At 39.2% G+C, this 19,077-nt stretch overlaps 1 protein-coding gene across 1 annotated transcript in view; it reads right to left on the reverse strand.

The window, feature by feature from the left end:
• LOC140242416 (dystrophin-like) overlaps window positions 1-19,077 on the reverse strand; it is a 278,004-nt gene that overhangs the window by 239,703 nt on the left and 19,224 nt on the right. The window contains exons 19-29 of the mRNA XM_072322153.1: window positions 18,581-18,794; window positions 17,789-17,907; window positions 16,945-17,088; window positions 16,320-16,460; window positions 14,919-15,071; window positions 14,050-14,211; window positions 13,140-13,268; window positions 11,629-11,802; window positions 10,801-10,971; window positions 8,383-8,547; window positions 7,532-7,714 (exon numbers count right to left, since the gene is read on the reverse strand). Coding sequence (XP_072178254.1) covers window positions 7,532-7,714; window positions 8,383-8,547; window positions 10,801-10,971; window positions 11,629-11,802; window positions 13,140-13,268; window positions 14,050-14,211; window positions 14,919-15,071; window positions 16,320-16,460; window positions 16,945-17,088; window positions 17,789-17,907; window positions 18,581-18,794 — 1,755 coding nt within the window. The remainder of the gene's footprint in view (window positions 1-7,531; window positions 7,715-8,382; window positions 8,548-10,800; window positions 10,972-11,628; window positions 11,803-13,139; window positions 13,269-14,049; window positions 14,212-14,918; window positions 15,072-16,319; window positions 16,461-16,944; window positions 17,089-17,788; window positions 17,908-18,580; window positions 18,795-19,077) is intronic.

A 19,077-nucleotide genomic window follows, 5' to 3' on the forward strand; every position in this document is an offset into this window, starting at 1 on the left:
GCTCCGGAAGATGCTAAAATACATGTCGAATGATTGCTTTTACGTTTGGCATATTTGGAAGTGAACAGCAGTAACATTCTGCCCCATACGATGATAAAAAAATATTGGATATTTTTTTTGCCACGGTACATTTCGAAATAAATATCACTAACATTCAGCTATACGTTTCATGGTCCAAAATGTCTGATGTCTGCCTTGACGTTCAAAAATGTAAAACAGTAACATTCGGCTCCGTGCGATGATAAAATAATTGTCAGATGATTCATTTCACTTTCGGAAGTGGACAGCAGTAACATTCGGCTCCGTTCGATAATGAAATAAATGTCGGATGTTTGAAATGAATAACGGTAATATTCTGCTCCGTACGATGCAAAAATAAATAACAGATTGTTGCTTTATCATTTGGAAATGATTAATGGTATTAATCCGCTCAGTTAGATGCTAAAACAAATAGCGGATGTTTGCTTTCACGTTTGGAAATGGATTAGGATAGTATTCAGCTCCGTAAGATTCTAAAATGAATGTCGGTTGTTTGCTTTTACATTTAAAAATGAATAACGGTCACTTTCGGCTTTTTACAATGCTAAAACAAATGTCGGATGCTAACAAAATGTCAGCAAATCCTCCCATTTTCTCATTTCAAACGTAAGTTTTGACCTCCTCAATATATGGGCATCAACTTTTATAATAATCTCTACACCTATTTGTCAAATCTTTAAACACAGAGTAAGATGATTGAATTTTCTATTCATTTGTTTTAGACATGGGCATGTGTATCACTTCAATAATGCTTAATATTAATTTGTCTATATTTAGGAGGACCGATTTAGTTTTTCTAATGTTTTTCCTGATTTTTTTTTTTTTGGTCACCAGATTTTACTTTCGACCACCAGAAAATAAAAATCAATGATATTGGTGGCCCGATAAAACTTAGTGCGGAGCCCTATGTATTCTATTCTTCATTGTGATCGGCCTATACTTCCAGATTTTCATAATCGCATTGCTGGAAAAAAAAAAGTTCCTGTGCTTGCGTTCTCGGGGAAGTAAACTTCGTGAAAGACAAAAAAAAATAGTTTAAGAAAAGGCACTACGAGGGAGATTGATGTTTTGACAGTGGAGCGTGATTAATGGCAAAGATATAACTGTCAACGTAAGCAGGTGCGCCCCGACGGTTGAGAAATCTACGCGCACGGTATGACTGTCTCGATCAAAAATCAAACCACAGTGGTTAAAGAAAAGCAAATGATGAGGCAGCGCGTAGTGCTATCGTAAAGCACTCCATTGGCACGGGTGCTATGTGCATACCATGTACGTGTGTTGGTAGGTGTTGGGGATTTTCCTTGTCAGCTGTGTATCGGGTATTTCTTCTTGGGCGCGCGATTGTTCTGGTCTCAGAATATTTACAATCGAGTGTGAAAACATTTGGACATGTCTTCGCTGTCCACGCGCGCTTAATCGGAGATGCTGAGTGATGTTTGCAATTTCGATTCGAGCAACATGCTGGGAAAAACAATAAGTTAATTAAGATCGGGACATTAGATTTCCCTTCGAGGTAACCGAACTTCGAGTTATCTTTTTCGAGCTACGCGAATTTTAATACACGGAAACTCCATAGGAACAATCGGGACTTTCATTTTGCCCCCGAGGTAAGTGATATTCGGCTTATCCGACGTCGAGTTATCCGAGTTTGACTGTATTTTCAATAGTAACCTTTGAGGCCATGAATTGCCCTAGTTCACTATCACTCTGCCCCTCCCCCAATATCCTACTGCACAATAACTTTCTTTGTGCACAGAAGTGTACTTTGTTGGAGTAATACATGGAAGTGAAATTGTCGTCCTTGGACAGAAGCTGTCAGTGCTGATGTTTGTGATGAATGTTTGTAAGAGTTTGGAGTGCCATTCACATTGATGTGAATTAGCGGGATCCAAATCCTAAGATGGCATCCAGTCCACATTTCAAGATTTTCCAAGTATAGGCAAAAAAAAAAAAAAGAATCCAAACAAACAAACAAACAAACAAAAACACCCTCATTATGTGTAGTGTGATCAGCATCACGCTTCAAGTCAAAAGAAATTATTTCAGAATTAAAGTCATTATTTGAGAAATACCACTATAATTTGCACAGCAGTGGGTGTCTAAATGGAGAAGCAGGCACTCTTCATATCTTTTATCCTGTTATCTATACAAATGTACACAAATAAATGGGCAAGGGTAACCATTTGCAAATTAGTGAGATACTTTAGTCCATCTGAACAATCTGAAAAATTTTGGTATTTGGATCAAACTCTGACTATTTTGTCTGTACGCACCCACCTAGTGATAGAAGCGGAAATAGCAGTGGCAAAAGAAAGAGCAGGTGTGGTAGTGAAAAGTAGAAAAGAGTGGTGGAAGGATAGTGGTAGTTAGTAGTACAGTTGAACCTCTCGTATCCGGACAAGTCGGGACCGGGGCTCATCCGGATAAGGGATTTGGCCGGATACGGGAGACTCAATGCTTTATACATGTACATATACATACACATGTACTGATGTAGCCCATTGTAGTACCACATGTAGTAATGTGTATACTGCAACCTTTTCATTGTTACACTCAGTAACAGACCCCAAAATAGAGGTTCGTGTTTGCAAGAATGAAATCATTTTCTTTTATAAATTCTGGGAATGATTTACCTAAATAATTATTAAGAAATGTATCAAGTAGATCTTGAAAATAAACCGTACTCGGCAAAGTCGACTGTAGGTCGCCATTGTTAGATTGAGTTGGGAATCCCCCTTTCCTCCCGTAATTATTTAAAAAAATCACGGCGAGATTGCGTCCGTATAATAGAGAGATCCGGATAAAGGGAGGCCGGATAAGAGAGGTTCAACTGTACTAGTAGTAGAAGTGGCAGTAAAAGTACTTGTCATAGTAGCAGAACCAGCAACAGCATAAGTACGGAGTATAAATCTATTTATGTTTGTAAAATGTTTATGTACAATTGTTGTGTGTACATGATTATAGATAAATCATTATCATTACCATCATCAACATCCCCAATATCATCATCACGACAGTCCATACAAGCATCATAAGATAAGTATTCAACTAATTCAATGACAGAAAGTCCAACATTTCATTATCACACAGAATATTCAGACAGCTAGAACTTGAGTGTGGTCTAACATCATTTAAACAACACTATACACATCGATGAATAGCAACAGAAACTAATGTGAATGACAAAAAAAGGTAGCCACACATTCAAAGAAAGATTCTTTTTGTCCTCTGAACTGGGAGGGAGGGGAAGGAAGCCAGAAATATATATTTGTATGCTTCCTGTCCCCGTCTGCTACATCTGCTAATAAATCATGTCTATGATCACTTATCAAACAATCCCATGTGTCTTGTTAGCTGTTTGTTCTCTCTCCTAAAATGCCCACGCTGCTCAGAGTTTCAACAGATGCAGCAAACAACACCAACAATAGGCGTTTTCACATCAGCCCAATGTTTCGAAATAGCGCGCTATTTTCTGACTTGGGACATTTTCCCGATAGCGAAATAGCGCGCTATATGATAATGTGAACACAAATCAACGCGCTAGTTGTATTGCTCTGATTGAGAAAATTTCTCGAGTCCAACTCGGGAAATTTCTGAAATAGCGGGATAGTAGCGCGCTATTTGATAATGTGAAAACGACTCGAGAAATTAGCGCGATGAATCCCATCATGCCTAGCGTGAGTGACCCGATCGACCAGGGCAAACTGCACACATATCATGAGGAATTTTTGAGAGGGCACACACATTACTGATGCTGTTTGCACATACTCAGCTGTCGAATTAGCTATTTAAAAATTTTTAACTATTCAGGCTACCCCCTCTTCGGGCTGATGTGAATAAGAAATGAAATAGCGCTCTAATTCCCAATCGCAGAAAATATTTCGAGCTTGGATTTTTATTGGGCTGATGTGAAAACGCCTAATGTTCAGGTGTGAGTTTCTTCGATTTGTCTTCTTTTACAAGGGAGACAAATTGAAAGAACTCACACCTGAACCTTCACCCCTCTGAATAATATCTTTCTTTCATTTAACAACAATGTTCAACACAAAGTATACCATAATGAAAACCAATAAAACTTTTTTCTTCCACAGATGAGAAATAAAATCAGTATTGAAATCCTTGTTCATATAGAGAAGAAAAAGGCCTGCACACCACCAACATTCCCATATCCAAATCAGGGAGATTCCACACAGCAATCAGGGAGATATCTGTGTGTTACATGCATTTCAATGGGCGACAATAATTCCAAAATCAGGGAGATTTTAATATTATCTTATTCAGACATGAACAGGTTTTGATATTTTCAGGGAGACTCCTGCAGAATCAGGGAGACTTGGCAGCTCTGCAGTGTGAAATGCCCCTCCCCCCCCAAAAAAAAAAAAAAAAGATACACATATAACAACATCCTAGTGTCTGTAAGAATCACTGTAATCTTAATTTCCATTTTTGCATCCTTTGGCAGAAAAGAAGGAGAGAAAAAAGTTGCCAGAATGAAACCTGAAACATTGGAACCACTAACATCCAACTTTTGATCTCATCAACAGGTAAGATCTTAAATGAAGCAAGAGATTATTAACCAGAGGGGTGAAGGTTGAGGTGTGAGTTTTCTTCAATTTTGTCCTTTTTTACAAATTTCATCCTTCTACAGAAGTTGCGATCATACAAATTCTATTTGTCGAGGGAGACAGAATTGAGGAAAACTCACACCTCACGTACAACGTGTATGATCTTATCGGGTTACATTTATTATGAGAGGAGGTAACTTTTGTATGGATTGATTACTTGCTGCACAATGACAAGAAATTTTGTGCTCCACACTGAAATGTCCAGACGCATCAAATTAAATGCATTTCATAGGCATAGCTCCATTACATGAATCACCCCCATGGGCCTCCATAACAGCAAATATGAAACACGGCTGAACATCACATGACTGACAGTTGCAATAAATTCCTAAATTGGTAAATTATGACATCATGCTTCACCCCAATTGTTCCTGTGTTCAGATATACAAAGATCAAGTCGCAAGCTGAATTCCTTGTTTGTTTTGTTTATAAATGCACAGGCCGCCAGATTTGCTGACATAGTGGAATTTTGTCCTAGGAATTGTAACAAGTCTTGACATGAAGATGTTTGGGTATGACAACATTTTGTTGCTTTTGAACAGTGTTATCAAATGAAGAAGTGGCTCTGTATCATTTCTTTCTAATCTTCACTGTTTAAAATTTGCAGTTATTGACATGGATTTATGATGTGGAATATGTTTAATAGGTGGATGATCATGTGAGGCATATAATTTGTCGATTCTACCTGGTTTTTCTCTGCGCATTTGAAATCAATCTGGTAGCATCACATTTCAGTCAGATTGAATACTGTCATTATAAACCAAAAAACATGCTTAGCCTACGTGCCTGGAAATGGCTGTTCAATGGCTATTAAAAAGCCTTTGAGCAAGTCTTTCTGACAGAAAGCAAATCAAGTATTTTCAGCTAAAGTAGGAGAGTGAGAGTTGGACGTACACAGCACATCACTCGTTTCACATTTTCACATTTACATCACATAAAAGCGGTAAAACAATGCAGTATGCATAATTCTATCTTTTGACAGCATGAGAAAGTGGATTGTTTTTCTTTTCATGTCAAGCAAGGTGTATCGGATTCCTCTTTGTACACAATGAAATGAAAGATTGGCCCTTGACAACAATAAATAAACAAGCATACAGTATAGCATGTACATAACAAACACTAAATTTTAGCAAAATCAGAAACAACCCCCCCAAAAAAAAACAAACAAACAAACAAACAAACAAACACCAAAATGCCCTTTCCTTTACTGATACAATTGGCATATCATGAAAATATACCCCAATAACATCTTGCATGCTTGTATGAATACAGTATTCTTTTAGTATTCATTGACAATCTACACGTAGATGATCCCAGCACATGTACATCATTACATGGAAAAGGTCACAGCCATAGAACAGAATAAGTCTAGCACTGGATCAGTGAACAGAAGAATCAAAATAATATGTTCTATCTGCATTGCTTTAAACTGCATGACTGGTATCTGACAGGACCATCATACAATATCATCTTCTGTTTTTCTGAAACTTTGAATATGATTCAATAACATATTTTATGAGAGAGCTACTGACAAACATGAAATTCAAGAGTATCACAGCCATCACCATGATCACCATCATAATCACCATCATCACCATTATCATCGCCATCATCGCCATCATCGCCATCATCACCATCACATACCTGCCAACATTTCAAGATGAAATATCTTACTCGTGGATTACAAAAATCTTATTTTCTATGCAAACTGAAGTTAAAAATCTTACTTTCGGTCAAATCTTCAGAAAATACACATGAAAGGTATATCTAAATATTTTTTTAAAAATCTGATTTCTCTGACAGAAAATCTGATTTTGCTATTTTTAACGTGAAAAAAATCTTACTGAATCTGATAAAATCTTACTAGTTGGCAAGTATGCCATCATCACTATCATCAATATCATCACCATCATCACTATCATCATCATCATCATCATCATCACTATGACCATCATCATTATCATCAGAATTATCAAAATCATCATCATCACAACTGTCATCAAGCATGACACACATCAGAGTACTGGTGGAGCAGTTGTCCATTCTGCAGGTTGGCTGATTGGAGAGCAAGTATCCCAGAAAGAAAGATGGCATAGGAGATGAACCTATCATATCATGTAAATTGTCTACACCTTCTTCTTCTTCTTCATACGGCACAATGTGCCTGGTTGATATCATTTGCTGATTATCACTAATCACCTGAGGAAAACTATGAGGAGTTGGAATTCTAAAAGTTTGCCTGTCTTTGATGTGGGTACGTGGCTGGACCACTTTGTTGGTACCCTGCTCTTTGCGAGGAATGAATGTGAGCTGTGACCCCCTCATACACAAAACCTCCATTTAGTGTCCTATCTGAAGGATAGCGTCTTTTGCCTCTAAAAGAATTTTAGAGGATGGCATGATTACACACAACATTGCCAAGCTAGACTCAATGGATCGAATTCACAAAGGTGGTACAATCTTTCCATGGTTTTTACCATGGACAAAGACCGTAGTTTTTTATGGGGCACCAAATGCCGCATGGCCTATTCCATTACGAAATCAGTTATTTCATAATGAAATAACAACATTTCATAACGAAATGAACATTTTGTCAACGAAATGATCATATCGTTAGCAAAATGGTGATTTCGTCGACGAAATGACTGATTTCGTAGTGAAATAAGCCATGCGACGCTTGGTGCCCCATAAAAAACTACAGTCTTTGTCCATGGTTTAAACCATGGACAAGATTGTACCACCTTCTTGAATTCAGGCCAGTGGGAATCAAACCTAAGTCAGTTAACTGCAAGGCAGATGTAGTACTGACTGAGCCACATCACTGGCCTACTGTCTACATGGAGAAGTCGAGATAAATTCGGTCCTACCTGGATATGGTCCTTCCTCTTGTCCAGCTTCTCCTGGACCTCGTCCATCTGGTGCTGGAGCGTCTCCACATCAACCTTCATGGCATCAAGGCTGCCCTCTGATGACAGTTTCCGTAGCTGTTCGGACAGCACAAGGGCATCTCCCAGGGCCTTCCGGTGTTTGCCAATGTCCTGCTCCATATTCTGGTGGTAAGATTTCGTGGGGAACGCGCACAGAGTGCAGAGAAAACAAGATGTTTTAGAAAACTACCAGATACTACTTCTTTTGAAGGCACAAATATCAATTAACGCAGTGTATCATTAGACTCTTTTACAAAGAGAGTGGCTGCTACCTCAACAGTGAGCTGAGTTACGACAGCGTGTAATCTTTAAACAATTGTGAAAGAGTGCATACAGCATTTATTAACTTCTATGCATGTAAACGAACAAACATACAATCACAAACAGTAATATTAATAGGTGACTTTGGGAAAACAAACTACAAAATTGTCTACACGAGTAATAGAAGAGTTCTTTAGTAGTAAAAGGTTTAGGCTACTAACAGTATTCCTGGGTGAATAAGTAGAATCTGCATTTTTTGTTTTTAAATGAGTCATTAATCTCTGTGCTGAATTAAAGAAATCCACGATTCAAAGGTGCAAAACACTAGTGTGATTTTCAGAATGTTAATTGCTTGAAAAGTGTCAAAATTGAACACACTTTAACACAACAGTGCTTACAAGTATAGAATCTTACCTCCATCTCATTTGGATTCTCCCGATACAGTAAACCACAACCCTGAATATGGGTGATACCATTTCCTCATAGAGGGGGGAAATGGGGAAAAGTTCCTACAGTGAGTGAAAACACACCTTACACCACTGCTGCTCTTCGTTGAGACTCTGGGGTGCGCGGCCCGGCTTGTCGCTGGACGACCGCTGGTCAATTGCTGCAGCAGCATCCAGGATCCACTCGCGGTGCACAGTTAGCTCCTTCTTGAGTTTTCGTGAGAATTTTAGTGCTTTGTCTAGCTTGCTCTACAGAAAGGCAGGTGTAAGGGGTGGGGGTGGAGGTGAAGGAACGTAAAGACGGTGTGTTTTGAGGGAGTTTGAAGTTAAAATTGTTAAATGTGCCAATGGCATTAAAACAGAGAAGAAAATTCAAAGTGCACTTGCTCAATACTCCCTACGATGTTCACAGGAAGTTCGTACATTTCCCTTTGAATGAGGAGCTGCCAGAGTGGCACAATGTTGAAATGAACTGTGATGGTTGATATTTTCGGTTCTGTTTCTGAATGTCATACAAGTGTAATGTCAAGTTCATGGCAAATTCTGAGAAATCCTCTAGCAGGTTGCTTTAATAGTTGTTGATTGATAGCAATCTCCTAAACATGGGTAAAGTGATTAAGAAATATATTTCTTGCTGCATGTAAAACGTGCAATATATTCAAAGGAGGGATAATCGACAATTTGTGCAAGAGGGCTAATATAACTTTACATCTTATGGTCTACACAAATACTGGCTGGTGATTGGTGATGATGCAATCATGTGACTAATGCAGAGTGGATTGAAATTGTTACATTGGAAGCAGTTGCATCAGGTCAGGTAATATAATTCCAGAATTTGACTGGCAGCTGATGAGGGTAGAATCAAATGTGTATTTACATAGGCCATATGGTAAACACATATTGCCTTGTCGATCATAATATAGCACTTGACAGTCGCTATGGAGTTATATTTTCCCCTTGAGATAATATCTTCCCTTAGTGCTGTACAAAATATTAACTTTTGGGAAATATAACTCCCACAGGGATGTCAAGTGCTACAAGTACAGTATATCAAATCTCTAAAAAGGCAATATCTGCATAATATTCAATTGTCTTTGTAAGAGAATAGATCTTGTGTGATCATTACGGCAAAGCAGGACTGCTCTAGGCACTCTTATCAACACACTCTCCATTGAATCAACATTATTGAACCATACAGAGGTTACGTACATCCACGTGAATTCAGCCGACAGCTGCCCCATCCCTAAATGGAATGTCACACACTTACACAGAGTTACGTATATTATGTTACTTTCCTTATATTGTAGTGGAAGTGTGGATTATTGAGTACACACAAATAATAAACTGAACAGCACAGCAAACAAAACCAGTGTGTGTGTATGTGTGTGTCCATGAGGTGTCGTATTGAGCTAAAATTCACACTAAGTAGTGTCTGACATGGTATATTCAGTGTGCAAAAACAACAACAATATGTCGCTATCATGTGCAACCATGAGACAAATTCACGCAAAAGGTCCTGGATGTCATTAATGGCTTCTTCATTCACCTCATAATAACAGTCTACAATGTACATTGGCCTACAGATTTACTAACCACATGCTGTAAACATGTCAGTAAATGATGGAATATGGTTTCAAATGAAGTTTTGTGGCTTCTTTGTAGCTACACTGTAATATATCAGCATAAAGAGTACACAGGATGGCACAGGACTAACTGCTCTGAAGTTGCTTTACAACTTGTGAGAACTATGAACATCTCCAAACTGCACAACGTCGCTGGGGTGACAAGACCTCGTATCTCAAAAATGTCAAAAAATTTTTTTTTAGCTTAATGGTCAAATAATGGGTCAAGTGATGTCTTGGCCAAATCCTAACTGTCTTACTCCAAAAATGAAGCCACCATGACATGTCAAAGAGAAGGCTTTCCCATTCACTATAGTGCTTTGGCCGCCATGTTTTTTCGCTCTCCTGAACATTTGACAATTTTGAGATACGAGGTTTTGTCACCCCAGCGACGACAAGCACCTTTACAAATGATCATTGCACAACTATGCATAATTTGGAGGAAGCCGCCCTCTACGGCAAAAAAAAAAAAAAAAAATCTTCACACAAACCATGCTGACTGTTGCACAAAAGATACAAAAGCAAGACACTGAGCATTTAAAGAAGAAAAATGGAGCAGTTTTGTCAAATCTTTTGACTAAAGTCATTATGATGTCAGAGATCATCATCAGAAAAGATTTCAATGTTATGGGCTACCTCACAAGAAACAAGCTCAAGTACTTCCTAGAGTTAGGCGGAGTGTTCAGAGTTGTCAATTTCTCACAATTTCATACCAGCAATTTGCCTAACTCTACAATCTATGCCTGTCTGTGAGATAATTATGTTAATAGTGAAGCCATGTGAATGCACATCTGTTGCTTGCGAACATCTGTTGTTTGTTTTATGTGAAAACTATGCAAACATGTTGTGCTGTGTATACAATCAGACAGCTGTGACTAACCTTTCCATCTGTGACCTTTGCCCCCAGGTCGTTGTACTGCTTCTTGAGTTGGTTGAGTCGCTCGGTCAGCTGGAGCTGGGCCTCACCTTTCTCCCTCTCCACCAGGGCGCGGCCAGTCTTGATGACATACTCCACCTCTGGTTTTACCTCACTCATTGTCTTGTAAAAGCCCTGAACATTGAGAGTAAAGTTGTGTACAAATGCACTATCAAGCAACAAGACTCATTCACTGATGTGGAAAGTAGTGTGGTCTAAAAGTTAGGCAAACCGGACTTGCAATAATGCACCCTAAATGCTGAAATTTTCGTGGTGGTTTTATTTTTATGAATTTTATAAATAGGGTCTAGATGGTGAAAGTAACACACATAAATATTGACAGAAATCAAAACAAAAATTTGCCTATAAAAACTGTCCCAGGTCAGCACACTAGCATTAAACTATCAAGTGACAACGAGAAGTAGGGCCCCAATGAAATGCTAACAGGCCCTCTGCTCGAATAACAAGAATATTAGTCCTGTAAAACCGGAAATTGAAAAGGTGTTGAAATTTTCTTGCATTCCGCACAACCAGAAACTTGCGTGAAAATAAAAGCACATGAATATTTTTGCTAGCCATTATGTTCCAGTAGTGGATGTCTTGATTCTAAGGAATTAAAAGCAAGGCAAACTCATCTTACCCGAAAAATCAGTTGCGCAACAATATCCACTTTTGCAGTACTACTACATGATTTCATGAAACAAATTTTTTACATTTTCAAACTCATCCAATCTAAACCCCATGACTTTCGATTTCTTCAGTTTGCAGGACCTGGTCCTAATCTGGACCTACCATGCATGCATCTAGCTGGGTCTGGATGACCTCCGGTTCACCATTGCGTAGGTCCAGGACCCCGATGCCGTCCATGACTGAGTCCAGGATCTCCTTCACATGGGCCATCTTGGGCTCAAAGTCGGCCGGCTTCAGGAATCGACGGAACTTGCCCTGAACATCATCCAGATTTTTCTACGAGACAACCAGGGAAAAGGAAAATAAATCCTTCTGTGCCATTTGTTGTCATTTCATAAATGGATTCTTATTTCAGATATGGTGTTGATATAAATAGTGGTGAAATATTGCAACTGATTGACAAATTGCCCTACATCGACGTAAATAAGCACTGAATTGATCAGTGTTTTAGTAGTAGCCATGATAAAAAATCATGGACGTACATACTCGAGCAGGATTCGAACCCACGACCTCCTGATCACCGGACAGGCGTCATCTCCACTAGACCACCGAGCTTTCGCCCGACAGCAAGTGTTGGTTCTAATCCTTATAGCATGCAGCGGGTACTGCTTTGTTATTCAAATTTATGAAGTTCTTCCGTCGAGATGTTTTCATTGCAACTGATTGACAAATTGCCCTACATCGACGTAAATAAGCACTGAATTGATCAGTGTTTTAGTAGTAGCCATGATAAAAAATCATGGGCGTACATACTCGAGCAGGATTCGAACCCACGACCTCCTGATCACCGGACAGGCGTCATCTCCACTAGACCACCGAGCTTTCGCCCGACAGCAAGTGTTGGTTCTAATCCTTATAGCATGCAGCGGGTACTGCTTTGTTATTCAAATTTATGAAGTTCTTCCGTCGAGATGTTTTCATTGCAACTGATTGACAAATTGCCCTACATCGACGTAAATAAGCACTGAATTGATCAGTGTTTTAGTAGTAGCCATGATAAAAAATCATGGGCGTACATCAGTTGCAATGAAAACATCTCGACGGAAGAACTTCATAAATTTGAATAAGTGGTGAAATATATCGGCAGTTCAGCAAGTACTGAGAGAAATAGCATGGCAAGTGTGTAGTCAAATATTCACAGTCAAGTTATGAGACTTCTATCATTAATTCTGTAAAGTACAACAAAGCTATTTTTTTTTGTTAGTATTTAGCACAAAGTAACTACCTATATTATATTTTTCATTACTATCATCACTAGTATCATTATTAACTTGTAGCTATATGGATGAGTACGCAATATATCATGTGTCAGATCTTCATCCTCTTCGCCTGAGAATCTCTACTTGTTACTGAAGGCTCTCGTTGTTATCACATCACAACACGGAGCTGTCACAAGTCTTACACCAGAGCAGGATGGTCTGATTCAAAGTACGGCCAATGCTGGAAAATGATTTGGCAAGTTACTGGTTGTTATCGCATACAACATGGAGCTCTCACAAGTCTTACACCAAAGTAGGATTGTTTGATTCAACGTACTACAACATAGGATATTGCTTAGCTTTGTGTACACGCCTACAAATGGGATGCATCGAGGACACCAAACGTCCACTTACCCTGAGAATCTCCACCTGTTGCTGTAGTCGCTGGTTGGCGGAGGATGCCGTCTGCTCCATCAGGGCCTTGGCTCTCACGTTGATGTTAGCAAACTCAATCTCCCTGCCATCCAGCTCAGCCTTCCACTGCTAAATACAGGGAGGTACACAGGGGAGGAACGGGTCAGACGCCATCAGGTAGAAGCTCTTATTCTTCTACACTTGCAAGAATGTGTATTATCATCATTTTCACCTAAATTTGATTCCACAAAGACTATAAATCACGTGTGAGGGATAGTATTCAGTAGACAGAGAAGGGATCATTGTAAACACAGCAACATTATGGTAAAAGTCATCAATGAAGATGTGACAACTTGTTAGAATAGCATCAATTATAATAATAGTCTTCCAGCAAGTGGAACATAGTCAAGATGGTGCTCTCCTCCTTTGTGTATAAACTGGGATTTTGGGCTGTATTCACAAACATAGTTCAAATCAAATCCACTGCTTCTATCTAGTCCACAGGGTAAAACACATGCAGAATAGGTGTTCTTTTACCCATGTCTGTGTAAAATAACATTCATTATGGGTACTGTACTGGAATATGCAAGGTGTAACAAACACTTTACAATCAAAATATGCAAGAGTCATGGACTAGATTTAAACTATACACTGTGTAATTTCCAGCCTCAGTGTTTATGACTGTAAGGCATCAACAGTTGACTGGAGTACAGATAACCATTTGACGTCAAATGATATGGCATTTCAACCACAGCTGATTGCACTGGCTACGTGTTTTTGCACAATTTGATGAATGACTACAAAACATCATGGATAGAGATTAAAGTCAATGCACAACATCCACGAAATTACCGGCTATTCAGATTGGTAAAAGTGATCCAATCTCTTTCTTTCTTTGAACCCTCCTTACCTCATACTCATCGGGAAGATCGATGGCCGAGAGACGGGCGGTCAAGCGGGCATTCAGCGTCCTGTCCGCAGACGATATCCAGTTCTGGAGGGTCAGCATATCCTTCTCCAGCCGCTGGAGAAGCTGCACATTATTCTCCAGTTTCTCTTGCCTTGTCTTGGCCTACATGAGGAGCAACAAATGCCATCACCCTCTTATTCTGATTCCATAATAATGATAATAACAATGACAAGGCACATTTCTAAAGTGCAGCTGCTATATACATACAACGTATTGCACTGCAGTGGGAGACTCCCATCTGCTTATTATTATTTTTTTTCCAAGGTTGTACATATATAACATATACCCAAATTAGTTACAAACTATTAAACAAACAAAAACAATAAACTGAAACTTATACAATATTACAAAAATGTAGAATGTATGAAAGGAAATGGGAACTCCCCTACCAATATTCATACAAGAGCACAGGGCTGTCTGTTCTGTCAATATGGTAGAGGAAAAAAAAAACAAACCCAAACCCAACCTCGCTGTGGAGTTCCCTGTCATTACCTAAACTAAATACCTATTCCCAGTGCCACATATACAAATACCACTCTCTACCTTAAAAGCATCTGTAAAGAATAATATGATACCAAATAAATGGGGAAAAAAAGCCTTTGAGAATTTGGAGATCTCAGCCTGAAGGATTAACAAAAAACAAAACAAAATATAGGAAATCCAAGGGTTTATAACAAGTCTTTGCATTTTCTAGAAGACAAAATATGTGAAAGTTTTGGCTGAGACATACATAATGTATGATGACCATCACTGCCACTGCAAGAAAGAAAGAAAAAAAAAATGACCCACGGTGGACCATGACAACTCACCAGTTGGGAGATTTCCTCCGACCTGGCCTTGAACTCCTTGACCTCTCTCTCAATGGTCACCTCCAGGATGCCCTGGCTGACCAGGTTGTCGGCGAGCTCCGTGATCAGGTCCTTGTAGTCGCCAACGTGCTTCATCACCGTCGACTCCAACGCCTGGGGGAGCACGGCAACGATCAGGGATGCAAGGAGTTAGACAAACATTCAGCAGAATGTAATTCATAAATGTGGAATACTTCACAGGGCAGAAATGTATGTCAATTTTGTGGCCTACCTGCAAACAGACTCCAAGATGAGATGATGCAAATATTATTGGGAGACATCAAAATATGTACAAATACATGTGTTGTACCTCTCATCTGCACACTTATAGACAAGTGTAGTTAACTCTTTATGTGCCATGTTCGCACGTCCCACTCAGTCAACGGCGTGCCAACTTCGCATATTCCGCTCAAACGCACTAATCCGCTTAAACCGATCGATAAATCGCCTAAACCCGCAGTACAATGAAAGCTTTTCTCGCGCTTTTGTTCCTTTTACATACAGCTTGCATTCTATGTGGTGATTGACTATCAAGCGGTGTTCCCAACTAAATTTGCGTGTAAATTCTAAATTTCTCTCACAGTTTCTTGTGCAAAAGTCATGCCTTTACAGTAATGTAGCAAATGGACATTAAAAGATAAATAGAAATAGATTTGTCATACAATTTATATCAAAGCAAAGCTTGGCATTCCTCATCAACTTTGCTCACCGTTATGTCCAGCTTAACAGAAATTTGTAGAAGTTACACAGATTGGAAAAACAGAATTCTTTCTCAAAGCATTTCGACTGCCTTCGTGTCTCAGAATAACGTGGCACACAGGGGGTTTCCACCATGGCAAATAAAGAGTTAATGAAGTTCACTGAAATTGGTTTGATGCTCTTAGATTAATCACACAAAATTTCAACTTGTATAATATTGCCATACATGTAGATGAAGCAGGGATAAAGAGTGGTGGTATCGGAATCATATAAGGAAAATAGTTGTCATCAAATGAAATACCACATGCATCACATCAGTATCATTTATCTTGCCTTTGTTTTGTTTTGTTTTTTCTTCCTCCCTAAAGTATGAAACAATCTTCACAGAAATATAAGGTGATACCTTAAAGGGGAAAAAAAAAAAAAAAAAAAAAATATATATATATATATATATATATATATATATATATATATATATATATATATATATATATATATATATCTAACAAACAGTGGAAATGGAAACACTTGGACATGGTTGCTCTTTTATCAACTCTGCTGTTTTTATCACCAACCTGTTCGCACACACATTTTCAGAAGGAAGTTGCCACATGGTTCAATATATTTTACATGTATGTGGCCTGATGCACTCAGTAGACTTACATCGATTTCCTCCGATATCTCCTCTGCGTCCAGGCTGCTGGACGGGTTGCCGAGCTTCTTCTCGAATCCGTCCATCCAAATCTTCTCCTCGTTCAGCATCTGTCTCAGCTTTCTCCAGCTCTCTGCTGCATCAATCAGAACCTGGAAAGCAAGGGCAGTAAGAGGAAGAAGGAAAAAAAAAATTGTGATGAGAGGCAACTCCAGAAACACAAGAAACCTACACTCACTGCAATAAATCAGTCTACTGTAAATATCATGCATTTTGGCAGTGTGGCAAATTTTCCCAAATTTCATGCCACTGGTGATAGCTCAAACATAACAACAGGCAAATATTTTTGGAGATGATAAAATGCATGGAATGTACAGAAATGATATCATCCACGAAATCACAACTAGCTAGGTTCAGCGAACCTCAAAAAATTAATTGTGAGAAAGTTTCCTCATTAACAATATCTAAATTTCAGATATGGAATTCAAATGACAGACTTTTTTCAAATAACACACAAAGCACATTTTAATGATAATCTTGTTACCAAACTTAAGCACACATAATCCGAGGACATTCATGTCAATGTCATACTGCCACTGACCATTTGACCAGACAATGGTCAAGAGCACACTGTACCTTGTGCTTTGCCTTGACCTGTGCTCCGATCAGTGTCCACCTGTCCAAGAGTGTGTTGACCTCCTCTGAGAAGTTGACCTCTGTGGCGACCTCCCTTGTCTTGGACACCTTCTCCTCTTTGGTCTGAATCTCGTCCAAGGCACTCTGAGTGGTCAAGAGAGAAAAAGACAATGAATTGGTTCCCTTTCAGCACTGACCATCCAAGCTCTGAAAAGGCTTAGTACATTCTACGTGTCTAATCCATGATTTCAGAGAGCACAACCTCAATACAATTTTGCTTGTTTTGTGTGTTGGTTGGTCCACTGGTCATTTTTTTTCATCAGGAGAATTTACTATATTTAACAACTGTGCATCAGATTCTACAGTCATGTCAAGCACAACCATTTCCACTGAAGGAAACAAAGTTGCACACATATGACATATTTATATTGGGGGGGGGGGGGGGGGGTGTCATCCTTTTTTCTTTTCAACTTGATCAGCATTTCATGGCCAACCAACGTGAATTCTATGGAGCATCAATCTCACTAGTCCGCTGAAATAAGTAACCTTGATGGCACATCTTATGACACCAATTTTGTGAAAAGCCTGGTTAGGGTTAAGGAAGTTCAGCTACTTAAGTGATGTCAAAGAGAGGGAGAAAAAAAGGAAAGAGAGAAAAAGGAAAGAGAGATACATAGCATAAAAGGAGGGAGAAGGGGTGGAGAGAGAAAGAAAATTCTTAACCCTGTAATGACTACCATTTCAAAATACCAATGATGTGGAGTGCCAGTATAGTTGCCAGTGGCATCAGCAGACTCAAAGAGAGTCAAAACTTTCCCTAGACCGACATTTTATGAATCCTTACTTGAAATTTCTTGATGTTGCCCTGGATCTCTGTCGGATCCTGGATGGAGAACTTCTTGGTCTCAGTTCCCAGTTCCTTCTCCATACGATCCAGGCAGTCTCCCAGCTCCCTAATGTCATCTGAATGAAAAACGGGAAAAAAACAAAACATAGAATATGTTTTATTCATCAGAATTCATTTCAATTATTTTGTTTTATTTTCATTTTCATGTCTGTCATGTAAACAAAGAGAAACAATCACTGTTAAAACAAAAATGATGATCTATGCCTTTCTTGTTCTGTGAACATGAAAAAATATTGGAGATTAGGTGCAATCTTTTGTAGTGTGTAAACCCAAAGAGGCAGGCTAAATGTCAATGGTAAACCCCTGAAATCATATTGTAATTGATCAGTTTAGAATATTAATCCATTACTTCCAGAATTGGATAATTTTTCATGGAGGGGGACAGCCAGAGTTATTTTTCAATGATCTTTTTATTTCAAGGGACTGGAGTGTGGGGGATTATGTAATGGGAAGGATGTCCTGACTGAATTGATTTCCATTCATTGCCCATCAGGGTACATTCTACAACCATGAATAGTACTGACCTGCTAGAATAGAATTACCCTTCAGCGAATATGTACACTGACACATATGCTCACTGGTAATGTTCGACTGGAGTCGATTCTTCAGCTGCGTGTGTGCTGCGTACAAAGCTGTACACAATATGTTACGGGGATTCCAGCGGGGTCAACCTTTGGAATAGACAGTGTACCCACATGCCAGTCCCTTAAAATTTCATTCCTTTCTAACCTTTCAGAACCTGGCAGCGCTGGTAGGCCTCGGCGAGGTTCTTCCGCTGGTCCGCCGCCAGTCCCGTCACCCTCTTCCAGCGCTCATGCAGGGCGTCAAGTTGATTGCGCGTCCGGGTGGAGAAGGCAGGCTCGCCATCACGCACTAGCTTCTCACCCGTCTCAAGAATGTTGTCCATGTTGGACTGCAAGGTTTTGATATCGTCTTCAAGGCACTGCAGGAGAAAAGTTATTGGTGGGGATAGTCAGGTAACATAGTTTGCCTGTCTCTGTTTAACAACCATGCTCCTCAGAATTGTATCACTGTAATAAAATATCATACCGTGGGAGAGCACTTCTGTAATCTTCTGGATGAATAACAGTTTACAGAAACTGTTTCTCTTTTAAAAAAAAGAACTGGTGTGCAAGAAACAATTGTATTGGATTACTGCACACACTTACAGTAGAATAAAAGACCACAATCCACCACCAAGGATCTCAATTTCAATCCCATGTTGA

This window comes from Diadema setosum, chromosome 19 (genome assembly GCF_964275005.1).
Source record: "Diadema setosum chromosome 19, eeDiaSeto1, whole genome shotgun sequence".
Classification (NCBI taxonomy): domain Eukaryota; kingdom Metazoa; phylum Echinodermata; class Echinoidea; order Diadematoida; family Diadematidae; genus Diadema; species Diadema setosum.